This window comes from Aquarana catesbeiana, linkage group LG08, assembly GCF_042186555.1.
Source record: "Aquarana catesbeiana isolate 2022-GZ linkage group LG08, ASM4218655v1, whole genome shotgun sequence".
Taxonomy (NCBI): domain Eukaryota; kingdom Metazoa; phylum Chordata; class Amphibia; order Anura; family Ranidae; genus Aquarana; species Aquarana catesbeiana.
Genome location: NC_133331.1, coordinates 227,885,418 through 227,905,990, shown reverse-complemented (window position 1 = coordinate 227,905,990; position 20,573 = coordinate 227,885,418). Strand labels below are relative to the sequence as shown.

At 43.0% G+C, this 20,573-nt stretch overlaps 1 protein-coding gene across 1 annotated transcript in view; it reads right to left on the bottom strand.

Moving 5' to 3' along the window:
- SYT15 (synaptotagmin 15) overlaps positions 1-20,573 on the bottom strand; it is a 273,758-nt gene that overhangs the window by 135,028 nt on the left and 118,157 nt on the right. The window contains exon 4 of the mRNA XM_073595201.1: positions 5,570-5,865. Within this exon, the coding sequence (XP_073451302.1) occupies positions 5,570-5,865 (296 nt within the window). The remainder of the gene's footprint in view (positions 1-5,569; positions 5,866-20,573) is intronic.

Sequence of the window (20,573 nt, the reverse complement as noted above, 5' to 3'; positions counted from 1 at the left end):
TCTCACTATTGTGACATATTGTATTTTTTTTTTTTTATATATATTTATCTACTTACTTATTTATTTATTTTTACAATTACAAAAGCTCTATTAATTATTATAACCATATAATTCAGATATGTACACTGGATAATAGATTTTCTTACTGATTTCTAGAAGATAACTTAAGTATTATTATTCTAAGTTATTATTGAGAAGTTCCTTTTCCTCATATTTTGTAACCTTACATAAATTTAAAACCAGTACTGTAAAATTGTATTGTTGTATTCTCAATAAATTATTTGAAAAGAAGAATTTGACTAGAGTTGTTTGAATATTATTTGGAAGTTATTCACATTATATGTTATAGTTTTTTACATTGTTATTTACAGCATCAGGAGTCTGGTTTTAACTCCCTCACAATTTTTTTTTTTGCACACAGGGATTTTGGTCCCACATACAGGTACATGTGATTTGTAATTGATATTTGTAATTGTAATATGTTTTGGTATTCTACGTACAGCACCGGGAGTCTGGGTATTTTGTTTTCATATTCACATATTATATGTGACATATAATTCACTTGAGGTAATGACACATACACTAAATTTGATTTAATTTATAAATGTATTGATAGCACACATATAGGAATAAGCACCATGCTGATACAAAGAAAAATACACTAACATATGTGGGGATACACATAGTGTTGGCAGCTCTGTCCACATAGTAAATATAGGGAAGAGATTTAAATTGCAGTGGTTGTGCTCTCTCCCTCCTCATTGGCTCAGAGACAGCAGCAGGAGCCAGTGAGGAGAGGGTGGGACTGAGCTGCGCTCTGTGTGTCTATGGACACACAGAGCCAGCATGGGAGCAAGCGCCCCCATAACAAGCTGCTTGCTATGGGGCACTCGGCAAGAGGCCAGGAGTGCCATTGGGGGATCCCAGAAGTACAGGATCGTGGCTGCTCTGTGAAAAACCATTACACAGAGCAGGTAAGTATGACATGTTTGCTATTAAAAAAAAGTAACTTTAATCCTCTGCCCCTAGACTAAACTGAGTGGGGTACTCCGCTGCAAGGGTGGGTTTTTTATTTTCCTGGAGTTGGGATTTTAACCAGAGAAAGAGAAAGTCACCTGGGTCAGGCAGGCACATAAATGGGTTTATGTATATATGTAGGTGTAAAATGCCTCATAGGGGTACTGCTGTGCACTAGGTTGTATATACTCGTGGTCTCTGCACTCTGTAGTTTACCTGCTCATGACTCCTGCACATTGTATATTACTGTACATACACCTTACCTCCGCACTCTGTATGTTTTCTTCTCCTGACTCCCGCACACTGTACATTATTTTTGCTCCGGATCCTTGTACTTTTTAATGTATCCAATCCTGACCTCTGCACATGTAGTTATAATGATCAGGTGTGTATAAGATAATTGGTCATGGGGGTGTGCAGCTTGGCAGGTTCGCCATGGGCGCTGGTTGACCTTGTTTCGGCACTGAATTGAAAGAAGAAATTCCTATGGATGGGACTTTAGACCTTGTCCCGGCACTGAGGCCAAGAAAGAGAGGCAGCCTGGAAGCGCAGGAGTGAGTAAGGTAAGTGACGTGTGGCAGCTATGTGTATGTTTTGGAGTTTTTGTATGTGGTGGCCAATAGAAATTTAGACTACATTTTTGTTATGCGGAGATTCAGATGTATGCAAATTGTTATGGATGTTATGTTTGTTTATATGCAACTCCATGATGTATCTCTGTTGTACTTACTTCCTGTGTTGTGTTTCCTGTTCCTGCTGAATATTATTCAATGAACATGGCTTCTGTGCAGTAATGGCTTGTGCTGTCTTTACTTACATCACATGAAACATGGTGTCAGAAGTATCTGAATTCATGCTGTTTCTACACATTTGATGCTGAGGCCTGCTAGCCTTGAGGTGAGTGTTTTTAGAACTGATTATACCTCCTAGCAATTGCAGTCTTGTCCTGGAAGCTGAGCATTTGAAGCACGGAAAACGGCATCATGGCAGCTAATAGCATTCCACTGCCTGAGGCAATGAGGGTGGGTGGAGATATCAGCAGTAACTGGGACAATTTCAGGGCTGAGTTTGAGGACTATTCCCTAGCCACAGTGAGGAGGGGGGTGGGCAGTGAATGCCCCCATGTTTACAGGCATAATCTGAACTTCATAGGGGAGCAAAAGAGCGACACTAAGGGGGTTATTTACTAAAGGAAAATCCACTTTGCACTGCAAGTGCATTTGAAAGTGCACTGAAAGTGCACTTGGAAGTAAAGTCGCTGTAGATCCGAGGGGGACATGCAAGGAAAATAAAAAATAGCATTTTATCTTGCACATGATTGGATTGGATGATAAAATCAGCAGAGCTTCCACTCATTTCAGATCTACCCCTTAGATTTAGAGCGACTGCACTTCCAAGTGCACTTGCAGTGCAAAGTGGATTTGCCTTTGTAAATAACCCCCTAAAGCCATTCTAGAAGCTTTCTTTAGGCCCTCTAAAAATGTCATATGTGAAAGATATTTATTTGGCTGCTGCAAGCAAAAAGACTGTGAATCAATAGACAGGGTTGTCACCCGGGTAAGAGAAAAAGCTGCAAGCTGTAAATATGGCTCTTTGAGAGATTAACTTATTTGTGATAAAATAGTTCTTGGTATTACCAGTGAAAGCACACGCCATCACCTATTGAGGAAACATGATTTAGACCTACAAACAGCAATTGAGATTTGTCGTATCGCACAACTTACTGACCAACATATGAAAGCTATGGAGCAGGATAAACTGATTGACAATATCAATGCAGCCTCTAAACAACAGCAAAGGTTCAAGAATCATCAGCACAAGTTTCAGCACTAGAATCACCTACACAACTCACCTGGAGGGAAGCCTGCATCATGCAAGTATTGCAGCAATGTGCATGTACAACTGAAAGAAAGGTGTCCTGCATATGGGAAAATCTGTACCGCATATGGTAAACCAAATCACATTGCAGGAGTGTGTCTCTCCAGTAAAATTGAAGCAAGAAAGAGAACTGAGAATAAAAAACCTGTCTCGGCTCAACCAGCCCAAAAACATAAAAGTAGCCCACTATATGTATCAAAATAGATAAACCACAAATGTATATTTAACCACCTCAATACAGTTAAATTACACCCCCTTCCTGCCCAAGCCAGTTTTCAGCTTTCAGCGCTGTCGCTGTTTAAATGACAGTTGCGTGGTCATGCTACACTGTACCCAAACAGAATTTTTATCATTTTGTTCCCACAAAAAGAGCTTTCTTTTGGTGGTATTCGATCACCTCTGGGGTTTTTATTTTTTGATAAACGAATAAAAAAGGCCTAAAATGTTGAAAAAAATTTTTTTCTTTTGTTTCTGTTATAGAATTTTGTAAATAAGTAAATTTTCTCCTTAACTGATGGGCACTGATAAGACGACACTGACAGGCACTGATAAGGTGGCACCGATGAGGTGGCACTGATGGGCACTGATGATGGGCACTGAAAGGCGGTACTGATGGGCACTGGTAGGCAGCACTGATGGGTGGCACTGATATGCAGCACTGATGGGCATTGATAGGTGGCACTGATGGGCACTCATGGCTGGCACTGATGGGCACTGCTGGGCGACACTGATGGGCCCTGATAGGTGACACTGATGGGTACTTATGGGTGGCACTGCAGGGCATTGATAAGCGGCACTGCTGGACACTGCTGGGCACTGTTAGGCGGCACTGCTGGGCACTGATATGTGGCACTGATAGATGGCATTGATAGGCATCACTGATGGCACTGGCAGGCATTTGGGATGGGCAATGATTGGCATTTCCCTGGTGGTCTAGTGTGGCATACCTGGTGGTCCATGGTGGTGCCAATCCCTGGTGGTCCTGGCGGCATCCTGGTGGTCCTGGGCGGGCATCCGAGGGGGGCTGTACTGATAAACAATCAGCACAGACCCTCCCTGTCAGGAGAGCAGCCGTTCGGCTCTCCTCTACACGCGTCTGTCAGAGGCGAGTGAGGAAAAGCCGATTAACGGCTCTTCCTGTTTACATCGTGATCAGCCGTGATTGGACATGGCTGATCACGTGGTAAAGAGCTTCCTTTAGAGGCTCTTTACTGAGATCGTTGCAGCGGTGTGTCTGACTGACACACCGCACGACCGATCGCCTCGATGCACACCACCCAGGGGTGCGCGAGAGTGGTCTTTCTGGGAGGACGTCATATGATGCCTGCCCAGAACGAGAGCTGCGACGACTGGCCATCATTTGAAGGCCAGCGGGCGTGAGGCGGTTAAAACAATGACTAACATAAACAAACACACACTAATTAAAACAAGCCAAGTCCACCTCTTTCAGACCCATAAATAAGATCAAGATGACATCTGCATGTGGCAATTGTGCAAAAATAAATCTAGTATAGAGGGTTGTACCCTCCAGTCCACAGAAGCACTTAATGAATAGCTTGTGCACCTATGGAGGCCAAGATATATAAACTGTCAATGCTCATGGGGTAAAAAGTGTATATCTCCAATGTCAGTCTTCTGCATAGTTGGATCCAGTAGGCGATGAGGAGTACTAACCACAATTACACAAATACTGCTGGCAATGATGGTGTTTGGAAGTCCCAAGATAAGGAAAACTTTTCCAATGGTCTAGAGGAGATATGTCAGACAGGATGGTTGTGAAAAAAAAGTGTAGAGCCACTAAAAGTGGCTTATCCACTCCTGTATGGCCTTCCTCACATTGTGGCACATGGCTGCAGAAAGCAAACTGATAGTCCCGATCTCATGGAGACCATTTGTAATCCAAAGGTTGTATATAAAGTACTGCATAGCTCCCAAGTTCTTGGGGCGTAAGATATACTCACCATAGGATGAGTACATGGATTAAAAACTGGCTACAAGGGCGAGTTCAGAAGGTGGTGATAAATGGGGAGTACTCGGAATGGTCAGGGGTGGGTAGTGGGGTCCCCCAGGGTTTTGTGCTTGGACCAATCCTGTTTAATTTGTTCATAAATGAGGGTAAACAGTTCAATCTCTGTATTTGCGGACGATACTAAGCTAAGCAGGGCAATAGCTTCTCTGCAGGATGTGGAAACCTTGCAAAAAGATCTGAACAAATTAATGGGGTGGGCAACTACATGGCAAATGAGGTTCAATGTAGAAAAATGTAAAATAATGCATTTTGGTGGCAAAAGTATGAATGCAATCTATACACTGGGGGGGAGAACCTCTGGGGGAATCTAGGATGGAAAAGGACCTGGGGGTCCTAGTAGATGATAGGCTCAGCAATGGCATGCAATGTCAAGCTGCTGCTAACAAAGCAAACAGAATATTGGCATGCATTAAAAGGGGACTAATTCCAGAGATAAAACGATAATTCTCCCGCTCTACAAGACTCTGGTCCGGCCGCACCTAGAGTACTACAAAAAAAGCGTAGAACCAGAAGTGTTTAAACATAGCAACCTTTCCTATGTCCCCTTCACTACCTCTGTGAATTTAAGTAGTCTCAGTGAACAGGGAACCTTCCTCCTGATAATTGTCTCAAACATGTCAGCACAAGTGCATTATGTGAACATACCTGAAAGACAAAGTTTTCATCAAACTGGGGGTTCAAGGTTTTACGTTTTGTTTTTGACTGAAGAGAGCGCCTTTCATCCGGCAGGAGATGCATCTTCACAAAAGGGTTGCAGGAGTCTGAGTTGAAGTGAAGGTTCCTTACTTTAATAAGAGAAACCACCAATCTCTCTGTCTCATGTTCATACTCTACAGCAAACCAAATGCGCCCAATATTTCCTTCTGGGAAATCGGTTTCTTCATTATCATCTCGATATTTGTACAAAGCCGGGTTGATGGAGCCCAAAACATATGCTGCCCCTAATAATTGTAAGAGTAGATTGTATTATTATATTTTCTAGCAGCCATCATTAAAATAAAAACATTAGCTTAATTATCACATATCAGTAATAGACACCGAATCTAAATTTTTTACTGAAAGCAAATATTTTCCTAATTAAATTGGCTTATACATTAAAGAAATCCATATGCTGCTTCTTGTTATTCTGTATAATAACACAAAAGGGTCCCAATTTTAATAGCTTACTTTTTTAGCAACAGCTAGAACATTGCAGTGGTGGCGCTTGCAATGATCAATCGACCATGTACAGTCAATGTCATCATAGGATGCCAATAAATCTGCCAATGTTTGATTTTTTTGGGGGTCTTCATATCCTATTTAAAGTCAGCAAAACCCAAATTTAGCTTGGAACCCCACTGAAGTCGATGGGAGAGTGAATCTTGATGCTAATTTCTGGTCATTTTGCTAGGCTAATAGGCAAGCAAGATATTGTAAGTAGGGCACTGTCATGAGTGACATTTAACAAAGCAAACATTTAAAAAAAATGTGGAAAATTATTCTTTTGCTGTGACTTCAAGGGCAACATGGAAAAACACCAATCATTTACATTGCATGCTTGGGAGGTGCCTTTAAGTTCTTTGTGGTGTTACAAAACAATTTTTACAGACAGCAACAACACCATATTCTGGCATCATATATTTGGATTTGCAGTTGATGTTTTAACCTTTACATTTAGCTTTGCCTAAATACAATAGCAGCACCCTAGTCTGATTAATTTCAAATTGAAAAAAGGGCCTTTTTAGGTTTTGGCTGTGACACCTAATTTATTTTATCAAGTGGTAATAGGTAAACTGACTGTTGGAACTAAGAGCAACAAAAAATTTTAAAGCCATAAGAGTGTTCACCCTTAAAAAAAAAGCCAAAGCCTACAGTTTCATACAATTTGGCCAGTGGTACAACAATTTATTAGTATTGTTTATGAGCTTTTTTTCACAGCACCACATTGCACTGTCTTTAAAGGGTTAGTTCAACCTTTACCAAAAAACTGCCTATGCAAATAAGAATGTTTGTAGATAAAACAAACTGTGCAGCTTTGACCAAAGTTGAAATAAAGCCCTTGCTGTAGGTGTAAGCCATTTATGCACCTCATAAAGCCGAAACGGAGAACTCTGCAAGAATATATTCTTGCGGTATTTTGAGCACCCTGCTATCCCAGGATAGAGCAGTGAGATGCAATGAAGTCACCTGTGCCTCCCACAAGCATCAGAAGCCGAGCCAAGGTGCTATATATATACTGTGACAGACCCAACATGGACAAGACTAGGAGCAAGCCTCCTACCCACTGATTATGGCCCATGGAGAGAGCGGATCATTCCCCAATTATGGACAACAATGTGATGAACGCTAAGAGCGAGGCTTGGATTACTTCTCTGAATATGGACAATAAAGCTTCTCTTCTGGAGTGAATGGAAAAGTGTAATAATAATCTTCTACAGGTTAATGATCAGAGGAAATATGGTGGCCCTCCTGCAGACTGGGTTGGAGAGGCACCTTCCCTTGGGACAGAAATATTTATCAACAATATATCCCTCAAGAAAAATATGAAGATAAATTAATTCCACCTTTTCAGACTGCTGGAACGTTGTATTAGTTTGTCTCATACAGACTGTTGTAGACTTTTTCCGAACATTCTGAGGTGGGGTGGGATCACTGTTTGTTATGTGTGTCTTTCTCCCTTTGTTCGCCTTTTAGGTGTGCATTCCCATTGTTAATTGAGTCACTTATTGCTTCTGTCTGATCATCTCTTGATCATCTCTTGGAGAGGTGATTAATATTGTGTCCACTTTAACTTGTTATCGAACTATTGGGGGATATTATGTGTTTATGTTGATTAGCTTACGGGTTAATTAGATTACTGTCAATTAGATCCCTTTCAACTATTAGTTGTTAGCTGTGGATTAACATTATGTGTATGTTGGCTGTTCCTTAGCTATGTAATTATATTCCTGTGTACCTTTTGTATTGTATACCATAATGTGGTCAGGCTCACCTGATATTGTGTGGTATATACAGTGGGGACGGAAAGCATTCAGACCCCCTTAACCACTTGCCGACCGCCTCACGCCTATATACGTGATCAGAGCGGCACGGGCAGGCAAAATCACGTACCTGATACGTGATGCCTTCCCGCGTGCGGGGGGGCCGATCGGACCCCCCCCCGGTGCGTAGGCGGTCGGCTCTTGTTCGCGGGCGATGAGGGGTCAGGGGGAGGCCATCCATTGATGGCCACCCCCTCCCGATCGCTCCCAGCGAATCAAATGCTTCCTCTCCCTCTGTAATGTAAACAGAGGGAGAGGAAGTGATGTCATCTCTCCTGGAGTCGGTCTTTTTGATCCGGCGCCGAGGAGCGAAGACATCCAAGTAAGTGCACCAACACTACACTTCCAGTAGAACACGCAGGCACACTTTTCACCCCCCTGTCACCCCCCGATCACCCCCCGATCACCCCCTGTACCCCCTGTCACTCTGACACCAATAGCAGTGTTTTTTTTTTTTTTGCATTGGTGTCAGTTTGTGTCAGTTATAAGTGTTAGGGCAGTTAGGTTAGCCCCCTTTAGGTCTAGGGTACCCCCCTTTAGGTCCAGGGTACCCCCCCTAACCCCCCTAATAAAGGTTAACCCCGTGATCACCCCCCGTCACCAGTGTCGCTAAGCGATCGTTTTTCTGATCGCTGTATTAGTGACACAGGTGACGCTAGTTTAGGGAGGTAAGTATATAGGTTCGCTGTCAGTGTTTTATAGCGACAGGGACCCCCATATACTACCTACTAAAGGTTTTAACCCCCTGATTGCCCCCTAGTTAACCCTTTCACCAGCGATCACCGTATAAGTGTTACGGGTGACGCTGGTTAGATTTTTTGTTTTTTGTTTTTTGTAGTTTATTATAGTTTATTACAGTTTATTATAGTTTATTATAGTTTTAGGGCACCCGCCGTTTATTACCTTATAAAGGTTTAACCCCCTAATTGCCCGGCGGTGATAGAAGTTAAGTTTTTAGGATCAGATAAGGTCTGCGTCGCCCCAGGCAGCGTCAGGTTAGCGCCAGTACCGCTAAAACCCACGCACGCAGCATACACCTCCCTTAGTGCTATAGTATCTGAACGGATCGATATCTGATCCGATCAGATCTATACTCCCCAGCAGTTTAGGGTTCCCTGAAACGCAGTGTTAGCGGGATCAGCCCAGATACCTGCTAGCACCTGCGTTTTGCTCCTCGGCCCAGCCCAGCCCAGCCCACTTAAGTGCAGTATCGATAGATAACTGACACTTACAAAACACTAAGCACACATAACTGCAGCGTTCGCAGAGTCAGGCCTGATCCCTGCGATCGCTAACAGTTTTTTGGTAGCATTTTGAATCAGTCGCTGACAGTCAGGAGCTTTTTTGCCTGTGAGTCTCACTAGTGTACCCCTAAATTTAGAGGCCAAAATGGCAAATCGAAGGTACACTAGTGAAGAGGCCTACAGGTTTCTGAGCATGACAGATAGTGAAGAGGAAGTCACTCATCTGTCAGATTCAGGCTCAGAATACGATCCTGTAGAGGACAGCGGCTCCATGACAGATAGCTCTGACGACGGAGTTGTGGTCCCTGCCAAGGTCAGGCGTACCAGACCCCGAACTTATTCTGTCCTTGAAGTGCAAGAACCGCAGGGCTCTCGTATGGAGCAGAGAAGTACTAGTGCCTCTATTCCTTCTGGTGAACTGGCAAGCACCAGCGGCCTAGTACACCCTGGTCGTACATCCAGCACTGCAGTAACACTTGGTGACGTGGCGAGTCCCATAAGTGCAGTTCAAGCTGGCGAGGTGGCAAGCACAAGTAGTGTCCCACTGCCACCAAGAAGACGAACACAGGCCCGTCGTGCCCATAGTGCCCTTCCTGCTGCATTCGCCAATCCGAATTGGGTACCCACCACTTCTGCAGCACCCGTACTTCCCCCTTTCACTGGCCAACCCGGAATTCAGGTGGAAACAGTTGACTTTACGCCACTGGATTTTTATTTGCTGTTTTTCACCGAAGATCTCTATAGATCTATTGTGGACCAAAGCAATTTATACGCTGATCAATACATCGCCGCTAATCCCCAGTCCTCCCTTGCCAGAGATTGGAGACCAATTACGGTCTCCGAATTTAAGATCTTTCTGGGCCTTTCCCTCCTCATGGGGTTGAATAAAAAGAGTGAGTTGCGGTCATATTGGTCCACTGACCCAATTTACCATTCACCCTTGTTCTCTGCCTCCATGGCCAGGGCACGATACGAGCAGATTTTGCGGTTCATGCACTTCAACGACAATGAACTCTGTCGTCCTCGTGGAGACCCTGCATACGATCGGCTCTACAAAATTCGGCCCCTCGTAAACCACTTCAACCAACGTTTTGCAGACTTGTTTACTCCCCATCAAGTTGTCTGCGTTGATGAGTCCCTGGTTAAATTTTCTGGCCGCTTGTCATTCAAACAGTACCTTCCCAGCAAGCGTGCCAGATACGGGGTCAAGATGTATAAGCTCTGTGACAGGGCCACAGGCTATACATATAGTTTTATGGTTTACGAGGGCAAAGATAGTCACGTAGAGCCGACAATCTGCCCTGACTACATAGGAAGCGCTGGCAAGATAGTGTGGGACTTGGTGTCACCCTTATTCGGAAAGGGGTACCACTTGTGGACAATTATTATACGAGCGTGCCACTTTTTAGTCACTTGTTTGATCATCAGATTGGAGCATGTGGCACCGTGCGACCTAATCGCCGGGGCTTTCCCCAGCGGCTTGTAGATTCCCGTCTTAGGCTGGGGGAGAGAGCCTGCTTGAAGTATAATAATTTGCTCGCTATGAAGTGGAGGGATAAGAAGAATGTTTTCGTTCTCACCTCCCTTCATGCAGACACGATGGTCCAAATTCCTACGGCGACTGGTGTTGTGGAGAAACCCCTCTGTGTCCACGAATATAACCTTAATATGGGAGGGGTGGACCTCAACGACCAGTTGTTGGCGCCGTACCTAATTGCCCGTAAGGCCAGACGCTGGTACAAAAAAGTGTCTGTTTATTTATTTCAATTGGCTTTGCTGAATGCTTATGTGCTATACAGAGCTTCAGGACAGACTGGATCCTTCCTTAAATTCCAGGAAGAGATTGTCAGAGCCCTTCTGTATCCAGACGGTGCTCCACCTCACCATCCCCAACCAAATGCAGTAAGCCGGCTGCATGAGAGGCATTTTCTTTATGCCCTACCGAGTACCCCTACCCAACGAACCCCCCAAAAAAGATGTCGTGTCTGCAGCAAGCGCGGATTTAGGCATGACACCCGGTATTATTGTCCCCTCTGTCCTGGCAATACTGGTCTTTGCATTGGTGAATGTTTTGAACGCTACCATACATTAGTGGAATATTAGCGTAGGGTACAGCACTGCACAGACTAGGCACACTTCCACAGGGTCTCCCAAGATGCTGTCGCATTTTGAGAGACCCAAACCTGGTACCAGTTAAAAAAGTTAAAGTTACAAAAAAAAGTCTAAAAAAAACAAAAAAAAGTAAAAAAAAAGAAAAAAACACAAAAAAATATATAAAATAAAAAAAACAAAAATAGTTGTTGTTTTATTGTTCTCTCTCTATTCTCTCTCTATTGTTCTGCATTCTATACTGCAATGTTTTATTGTTATGTTTTTATCATGTTTGCTTTATAGGTATGCAATTTTTTTATACTTTGTTTTTTTTATTGTTAACCACTTTTTTGTTTTCTGGTACGCCATTCAGCTGCAGAGCGGATTTATTTATCTTGACAGCAACAGCGTTTACTCCCACGATACATAAAGCCGTGACTCCAGCGCTGTCGGAGGTGATTTCACCACCACAGTTACATACTTCAGCATATATGCCGAAGCATGGGGGCAGCAGTGGGTGGAGGAGCGATTTGCTCCTGCCTTTTGCGGGAGGATGCCCCCATGCTTCGGCATATATATTTTTTAGGTAGGCACAGGTTGCGTTAAATGTTTTATTTTTTACTATGTTTTTTTTGTATTTTGCTTTGCAGGTATGGTAAGTATTACTGTTATACTGTAATGTTACTTTGTTTTTTTGTTAACCATCATTTGCTTAGCAGGTACGCCATTCAGTTGCAGCACGGATTTATTTATCTTGACAGCAACAGCGTTTGCTCCCACGATACATAAAGCCGTGACTCCAGCGCTGTCGGAGGTGATTTCACCACCACAGCTACATACTTCAGCATATATGCCGAAGCGTGGGGGCAGCAGTGGGTGGAGGAGCGATTTGCTCCTGCCTTTTGCGGGAGGATGCCCCCATGCTTCGGCATATATATACGGTGCATGTATGCCCATCATTAGAAGTGGGTGGATGAAGGGAGGTATTCTAATGGTGGGCATACCCACCGATCAATATCTTTTTTTCGTTCAGCCCACAGGCTGCATGAAAAAAAAGTTTAGAATATATGCCCAACAAGGAACAGCAACATACTGGTATGTTGCTGGACTGTGAGTGGTTATACCAGAATGATCCCTGCAGGTTTAGGTATCATCTTGGTATCATTCTTTTCAGCCAGTGGTCGGCTTTCTTGTAAAAGCAATCCTAGCGGCTAATTAGCCTCTAGACTGCTTTTACAAGCAGTGGGAGGGAATGCCCCCCCCAACGTCTTCCATGTTTTTCTCTGGCTCTCCTGTCCCAACAGGGAACTTGAGAATGCAGCCGGTGATTCAGCCAGCTGACCATAGAGCTGATCAGAGACCAGAATGGCTCCAAACATCTCTATGGCCTAAGAAACCGGAAGCTACGAGCATTTCATGACTTAGATTTCGCCGGATGTAAACAGCGCCATTGGGAAATTGGGAAAGCATTTTATCACACCGATCTTGGTGTGGTCAGATGCTTTGAGGGCAGAGGAGAGATCTAGGGTCTAATAGTCCCCAATTTTTTCTAAAAAGAGTACCTGTCACTGCCTATTGCTATCATAGGGGATATTTACATTCCCTGAGATAACAATAAAAATGATTAAAAAAAAATAAAAATGAAAGGAACAGTTTAAAAATAAGATAAAAAAGCAAAAAAAAAAAAAAAAAAAAAAAAAAGCACCCCTGCCCCCCCCTGCTCTCGCACAAAGGTGAACGCAAGCGTCGGCCTGGCGTCAAATGTAAACAGCAATTGCACCATGCATGTGAGGTATCACCGCGAAGGTCAGATCGAGGGCAGTAATTTTAGCAGTAGATCTCCTCTGTAAATCTAAAGTGGTAACCTGTAAAGGCTTTTAAAGGCTTTTAAAAATGTATTTAGTTTGTCGCCACTGCACGTTTGTGCGCAATTTTAAAGCATGTCATGTTTGGTATCCATGTACTCGGCCTAAGATCATCTTTTTTATTTCATCAAACATTTTGACAAAATAGTGTGTTTTAGTGTATTAAAATTTTAAAAAGTGTGTATTTTCCCCAAAAAATGCGTTTGAAAAATTGCTGCGCAAATACTGTGTGAAAAAAAAAAATTAAACACCCACCATTTTAATCTGTAGGGCATTTGCTTTAAAAAAAATATATAATGTTTGGGGGTTCAAAGTAATTTTTTTTGCAAAAAAAAATAATTTTTTCATGTAAACAAAAAGTGTCAGAAAGGGCTTTGTCTTCAAGTAGTTAGAAGAGTGGTCGATGTGTGACATAAGCTTCTAAATGTTGTGCATAAAATGCCAGGACAGTTCAAAACCCCCCCAAATGACCCCATTTTGGAAAGTAGACACCCCAAGCTATTTGCTGAGAGGCATGTCGAGTCCATGGAATATTTTATATTGTGACACAAGTTGCGGGAAAAAGACAAATTTTTTTTTTTTTTTTTTTTTGCACAAAGTTGTCACTAAATGATATATTGCTCAAACATGCCATGGGAATATGTGAAATTACACCCCAAAATACATTCTGTTGCTTCTCCTGAGTACGGGGATACCACATGTGTGAGACTTTTTGGGAGCCTAGCCGCGTACGGGACCCCGAAAACCAAGCCCCGCCTTCAGGCTTTCTAAGGGCGTAAATTTTTGATTTCACTCTTCACTGCCTATCACAGTTTCGGAGGCCATGGAATGCCCAGATGGCACAAACCCCCCCCCAAATGACCCCATTTTGGAAAATAGACACCCAAAGCTATTTGCTGAGAGGTATAGTGAGTATTTTGCAGACCTCACTTTTTGTCACAAACTTTTGAAAATTGAAAAAAGAAAAAAAAATACGTTTTTCTTGTCTTTCTTCATTTTCAAAAACAAATGAGAGCTGCAAAATACTCACCATGCCTCTCAGCAAATAGCTTGGGGTGTCTACTTTCCAAAATGGGGTCATTTGGGGGGGTTTTGTGCCATCTTGGCATTTTATGGCCTTCAAAACTGTGATAGGTAGTGAGGAGTGAAATCAAAAATGTATGCCCTTAGAAATCCTGAAGGCGGTGCTTGGTTTTCGGGGCCCCGTACGCGGCTAGGCTCCCAAAAAGTCCCACACATGTGGTATCCCCGTACTCAGGAGAAGCAGCAGAATATATTTTGGGGTGCAATTCCACATATGCCCATGGCATGTTTGAGCAATATATCATTTAGTGACAACTTTGTGCAAAAAAAAAAAAAAAAAATTGTCACTTTCCCGCAACTTGTGTCAAAATATAAAATATTCCATGGACTCAACATGCCTCTCAGCAAATAGCTTGGGGTGTCTACTTTCCAAAATGGGGTCATTTGGGGGGGTTTTGTGCCATCTTGGCATTTTATGGCCTTCAAAACTCTGATAGGTAGTGAGGAGTGAAATAAAAAATTTATGCCCTTAGAAATCCTAAAGGCGGTGATTGGTTTTCGGGGCCCCGTATGCGGCTAGGCTCCCAAAAAGTCCCACACATGTGGTATCCCCATACTCAGGAGAAGCAGCTAAATGTATTTTGGGGTGCAATTCCACATATGCCCATGGCCTGTGTGAGCAATATATCATTTAGTGACAACTTTGTGCAAAAAAAAAAAAAATTGTCACATTCCCACAACTTGTGTCAAAAAATAAAATATTCCATGGACTCAACATACCTCTCAGCAAATAGCTTGGGGTGTCTACTTTCCAAAATGGGGTCATTTGGGGGGGGTTTGTGCCATCTTGGCATTTTATGGCCTTCAAAACTGTGATAGGTAGTGAGGAGTGTAATCAAAAATCTATGCCCTTAGAAATCCTGAAGGCGGTGCTTGGTTTTCGGGGCCCCGTACGCGGCTAGGCTCCCAAAAAGTCCCACACATGTGGTATCCCCGTACTCAGGAGAAGCAGCTGAATGTATTTTGGGGTGCAATTCCACATATGCACATGGCCTGTGTGAGCAATATATCATTTAGTGGAAACTTTTTGTAATTTTTTTTTTTTGTCATTATTCAATCACCTGGGACAAAAAAAAAAAAATATTCAATGGGTTCAACATGCCTCTCAGCAATTTCCTTGGGGTATCTACTTTCCAAAATGGGGTCATTTGGGGAGGTTTTGTACTGCCCTGCCATTTTAGCACCTCAAGAAATGACATAGGCAGTCATAAACTAAAAGCTGTGTAAATTCCAGAAAATGTACCCTAGTTTGTAGGCGCTATAACTTTTGCGCAAACCAATAAATATACGCTTATTGACTTTTTTTTTACCAAAGACATGTGGCCGAATACATTTTGGCCTAAATGTATGACTAAAATTGAGTTTATTGGATTTTTTTTATAACAAAAAGTAGAAAATATCATTTTTTTTCAAAATTTTCGGTCTTTTTCCGTTTATAGCGCAAAAAATAAAAATGGCAGAGGTGATCAAATACCATCAAAAGAAAGCTCTATTTGTGGGAAGAAAAGGACGCAAATTTCGTTTAGGTACACCATTGCATGACCGCGCAATTAGCAGTTAAAGCGACGCAGTGCCAAGTTGTAAAAAGTGCTCTGGTCAGGAAGGGGGTAAATCCTTCCGGGGCTGAAGTGGTTAAATTTTTCACTCTTTGTTATATTGCAGCCATTTGCTAAAATCATTTAAGTTCATTTTTTCCTCATTAATGTACACACAGCACCCCATATTGAGAGAAAAACACAGGAATGTTGACATTTTTGCAGATTTATTAAAAATGAAAAACTGGAATATCACATGGTCCTAAGTATTCAGACCCTTTGTTGTGACACTCATATATTTAACTCAGGTGCTGTCCATTTCTTCTGATCATCCTTGAGATGGTTCTACACCTTCATTTGAGTCCAGCTGTGTTTGATTATACTGATTGGACTTGACTAGGAAAGCCACACACCTGTCTATATAAGACCTTACAGCTCACAGTGCATGTCAGAGCAAATGAGAATCATGAGGTCAAAGGAACTGCCTGAAGAGCTCAGAGACAGAATTGTGGCAAGGCACAGATCTAGCCAAGGTTACAAAAAAAATTCTGCTGCACTTTAGGTTCCTAAGAGCACAGTGGACTCCATAATCCTTAAATGGAAGACGTTTGGGACGACCAGAACCCTCTTAGAGCTGGCTGTCCAGCCAAACTGAGCTATCGGGGGAGAAGAGCCTTGGTGAGAGAGGTAAAGAAGAACCCAAAGATCACTGTGGCTGAGCTCCAGAGATGCAGTCGGAAGATGGGAGAAAGTTGTAGAAAGTCAACCATCACTGCAGCCCTCCACCAGTCGGGGCTGTATGGCAGAGTGGCCCGACGGAAGCCTCTCCTCAGTGCAAGACACATGAAAGCCCACATGGAGTTTGCTAAAAAACACCTGAAGGACTCCAAGATGGTGAGAAATAAGATTCTTTGGTCTGATGAGCTCAAGATAGAACTTTTTGGCCTTAATTCTAAGCGGTATGTGTGGAGAAAACCAGGCACTGCTCATCACCTGTCCAATACAGTCCCAACAGTGAAGCATGGTGGTGGCAGCATCATGCTGTGGGGGTGTTTTTCAGCTGCAGGGACAGGACGACTGGTTGCAATCGAGGGAAAGATTAATGCGGCCAAGTACAGGGATATCCTGGACGAAAATCAGGTGATTGCCAGACCGTTGTTCCTAATTTTTACAGTCTATTGACTGGAATGGTACCAGCTGATTGGAGAAAAGCCAATGTAGCACCAATATTTAAAAAGGGCCCAAAAAACATCCCTGGGAATTACAGACCAGTTAGCCTAACATCAATAGTATGTAAACTCTTGGAGGGGATGATAAGGGACTATATACAAGATTTTAGTAATAAGAATGATATCATTAGCAGTAATCAGCATGGATTCATGAAGAATCGTTCTTGCCAAACCAATCTATTAACCTTCTATGAGGAGGTGAGTTGCCATCTAGATAAAGGAAGGCCCGTAGACATGGTGTATCTGGATTTTGCAAAAGCATTTGACACAGTTCCCCATAAACGTTTACTGTACAAAATAAGGTGCGTTGGCATGGACCATAGGGTGAGTACATGGATTGAAAACTGGCTACAAGGGCGTGTTCAGAGGGTGGTGATAAATGGGGAGTACTCAGAATGGTCAGGGGTGGGTAGTGGGGTTCCCCAGGGTTCTGTGCTGGGACCAATCCTATTTAATTTGTTCATAAACGACCTGGAGGATGGGATAAACAGTTCAATCTCTGTATTTGCAGATGATACTAAGCTAAGCAGGGCAATAACTTCTCCGCAGGATGTGGAAATCTTGCAAAAAGACCTGAACAAATTAATGGGGTGGGCGACTACATGGCAAATGAGGTTCAATGTAGAAAAATGTAAAATAATGCATGTGGGTGGCAAAAATATGAATGCAATCTATACACTGGGGGGAGAACCTCTGGGGGAATCTAGGATGGAAAAGGACCTGGGGGTCCTAGTGGATGATAGGCTCAGCAATGGCATGCAATGCCAAGCTGCTGCTAATAAAGCAAACAGAATATTGGCATGCATTAAAAGGGGGATCAACTGCAGAGATAAAACGATAATTCTCCCGCTCTACAAGACTCTGGTCCGCCCGCACCTGGAGTATGCTGTCCAGTTCTGGGCACCAGTCCTCAGGAGGGACGTACTGGAAATGGAGCGAGTACAAAGAAGGGCAACAAAGCTAATAAAGGGTCTGGAGGATCTTAGTTATGAGGAAAGGTTGCGAGCACTGAACTTATTCTCTCTGGAGAAGAGACGCTTGAGAGGGGATATGATTTCAATTTACAAATACTGTACTGGTGACCCCACAATAGGGATAAAACTTTTTCGCAGAAGAGAGTTTAATAAGACTCGTGGCCACTCATTACAATTAGAAGAAAAGAGGTTTAACCTTAAACTACGTAGAGGGTTCTTTACTGTAAGAGCGGCAAGGATGTGGAATTCCCTTCCACAGGCGGTGGTCTCAGCGGGGAGCATTGATAGCTTCAAGAAACTATTAGATAATCACCTGAATGACCGCAATATACAGGGATATGTAATGTAATACTGACACATAATCACACACATAGGTTGGACTTGATGGACTTGTGTCTTTTTTCAACCTCACCTACTATGTAACTATGTAAAACCTTCTCCAGAGTGCTCAGGACCTCAGACTGGGCCGTAGGTTTACCTTCCAACAAGACAATGACCCTAAGCACACAGCTAAAATAATGAAGGAGTGGCTTCACAACAACTCTGTGACTGTTTTTGAATGGCCCAGCCAGAGCCCTGACTTAAACCCAATTGAGCATCTCTGGAGAGACCTAAAAATGGCTGTCCACCAACGTTTACCATCCAACCTGACAGAACTGGAGAGGATCTGCAAGGAGGAATAGCAGAGGATCCCCAAATCCAGGTGTGAAAAACTTGTTGCATCTTTCCCAAAAAGACTCATGGCTGTATTAGATCAAAATGGTGCTTCTACGAAATACTGAGCAAAGGGTCGGAATACTTAGGACCATGTGATATTTCAGTTTTTCTTTTTTTTAAAATCTGCAAAAATGTCAACAATTCTGTGTTTTTCTGTCAATATGGGGTGCTGTGTGTACATTAATGAGGAAAAAAAATGAACTTAAATGATTTTAGCAAATGGCTGCAATATAACAAAGAGTGAAAAATGTAAGGGTCTCTGACTTTCTGTCCCCACTGTAAATTCACTGTATAAGTTTGCATCTAAGCTAGTGCCGTATAGTCTTGGATGCTCAGCTATAATACCTGGTTGGTTCTTGGGTCCAGATTGGAGGAAGCTATATCTTGACGGAAGCACCCAAGCTGGGTGCTGGATGGTTCAGTCAAATATATATTAAACATTTGTATGTGGGCAGCACAGTGGTATAGTGGGTAGTACTCTCGCCTAGCAGTAAAAAGGGTTGCTGGTTCGAATCCCAACCACGACACTACCTGCCTGGAGTTTGCATGTTCTCCCTGTGCCTGCGTGGGTTTCCTCCGGGTACTCCGGTTTTCTCCCACACTCCAAAGACATGCTGGTAGGTTAATTGGCTTCTGTTCAAAATTGGCCCTAGTATATGAATGTGAGTTGGGGACCTTGGATTGTGGGCTCCTTGAGGGTAGGGACCGATGTATGTGTGGAGTGCTGCGTGAGGTGGCGGCGCTATATGGGTACCCTAAATAAATAGGGATGATTGTAGACACGCACACTCACTCAGGTTGAACTGGATGGACTGGTGTCTTTATTCAACCTTACTATGTAACTATGTAACTATGTGGTTTGACTGTAGGGGGCGTAAGGGGCTTTTAATAGAGTAGGCCTTTCATTTTCATGGGAAATCACTGTTTTATTGTGAGAGGAGTGGCTTATTCAGAAGCCCATTTATTAACTCTTCCTAACCAGTTGAGCTAAGTTCAAAGGCCATTTAGTGCATTATGGTTACTATGGAGAATTCCCACATTATTTTTGCGGGTCTGCGAACCTTGAACACACATGCCAAACCCATGGTAGTAGCACACCTGAACCTTGCACCTACAGCCAAAGTATCTGAATTATCATGCTGCAGTAATAGATTGTATTGTACACCAGAAAAATAAATCTAAAACACTGCTAATAGTAAAGCTGCGCATTTACAGAGATGGGCAAGAATGACATTTTCAGCCACTTATCACAATCAGAAAGATGATTTCCATTTAAACTACAATTACTCCTTAATTGCTCCACCTGATCACACATCATCATGTTTAGGGTTGTCCCGATACCACTTTTTTAGGACCGAGTACAAGTACCGATACGTTGTATGTGTGTGTGTTTTTTTTTTTTTATTTACAATTTTTATTTTTTACAATCATTTTTTTTTTATTCTTTATTGCAATATGTGTTTTTTTTTTGTTTTTTTTTAATCAGCCCTGTTGGGGGGCTTTGGTGAGATATCAGGGGTCTTAACAGACCCCTGATATCTCCCCCTTGAGACAGCGAAAGAGACCGAGGATAGAGATTCCCCAGTCCCTTTCTCTGCAGCCTCAGCTGCACTGAGAATGAATGGAGAGAAGACAGCGGCTCCTCTCCATTCATAAACTGACACATCGTAATCACAGGAGATTACAATCTTTCAGTTATGTGAATGGACAGAGTCAGCTGACTCTGTCTATTCACAAAGGAAGGAGGAGGGGGATGGTGGAACGGAGGGGGAGAGAGAAGGAGAGGGGAACAGAGGGGACAGCGGAGAGACACAGATAATGAAAGAGGAACGGAGGGGACAGCGGAGAGGCACAGATAATGAAAGAGGAACGGAGGGGACAGCGGAGAGGC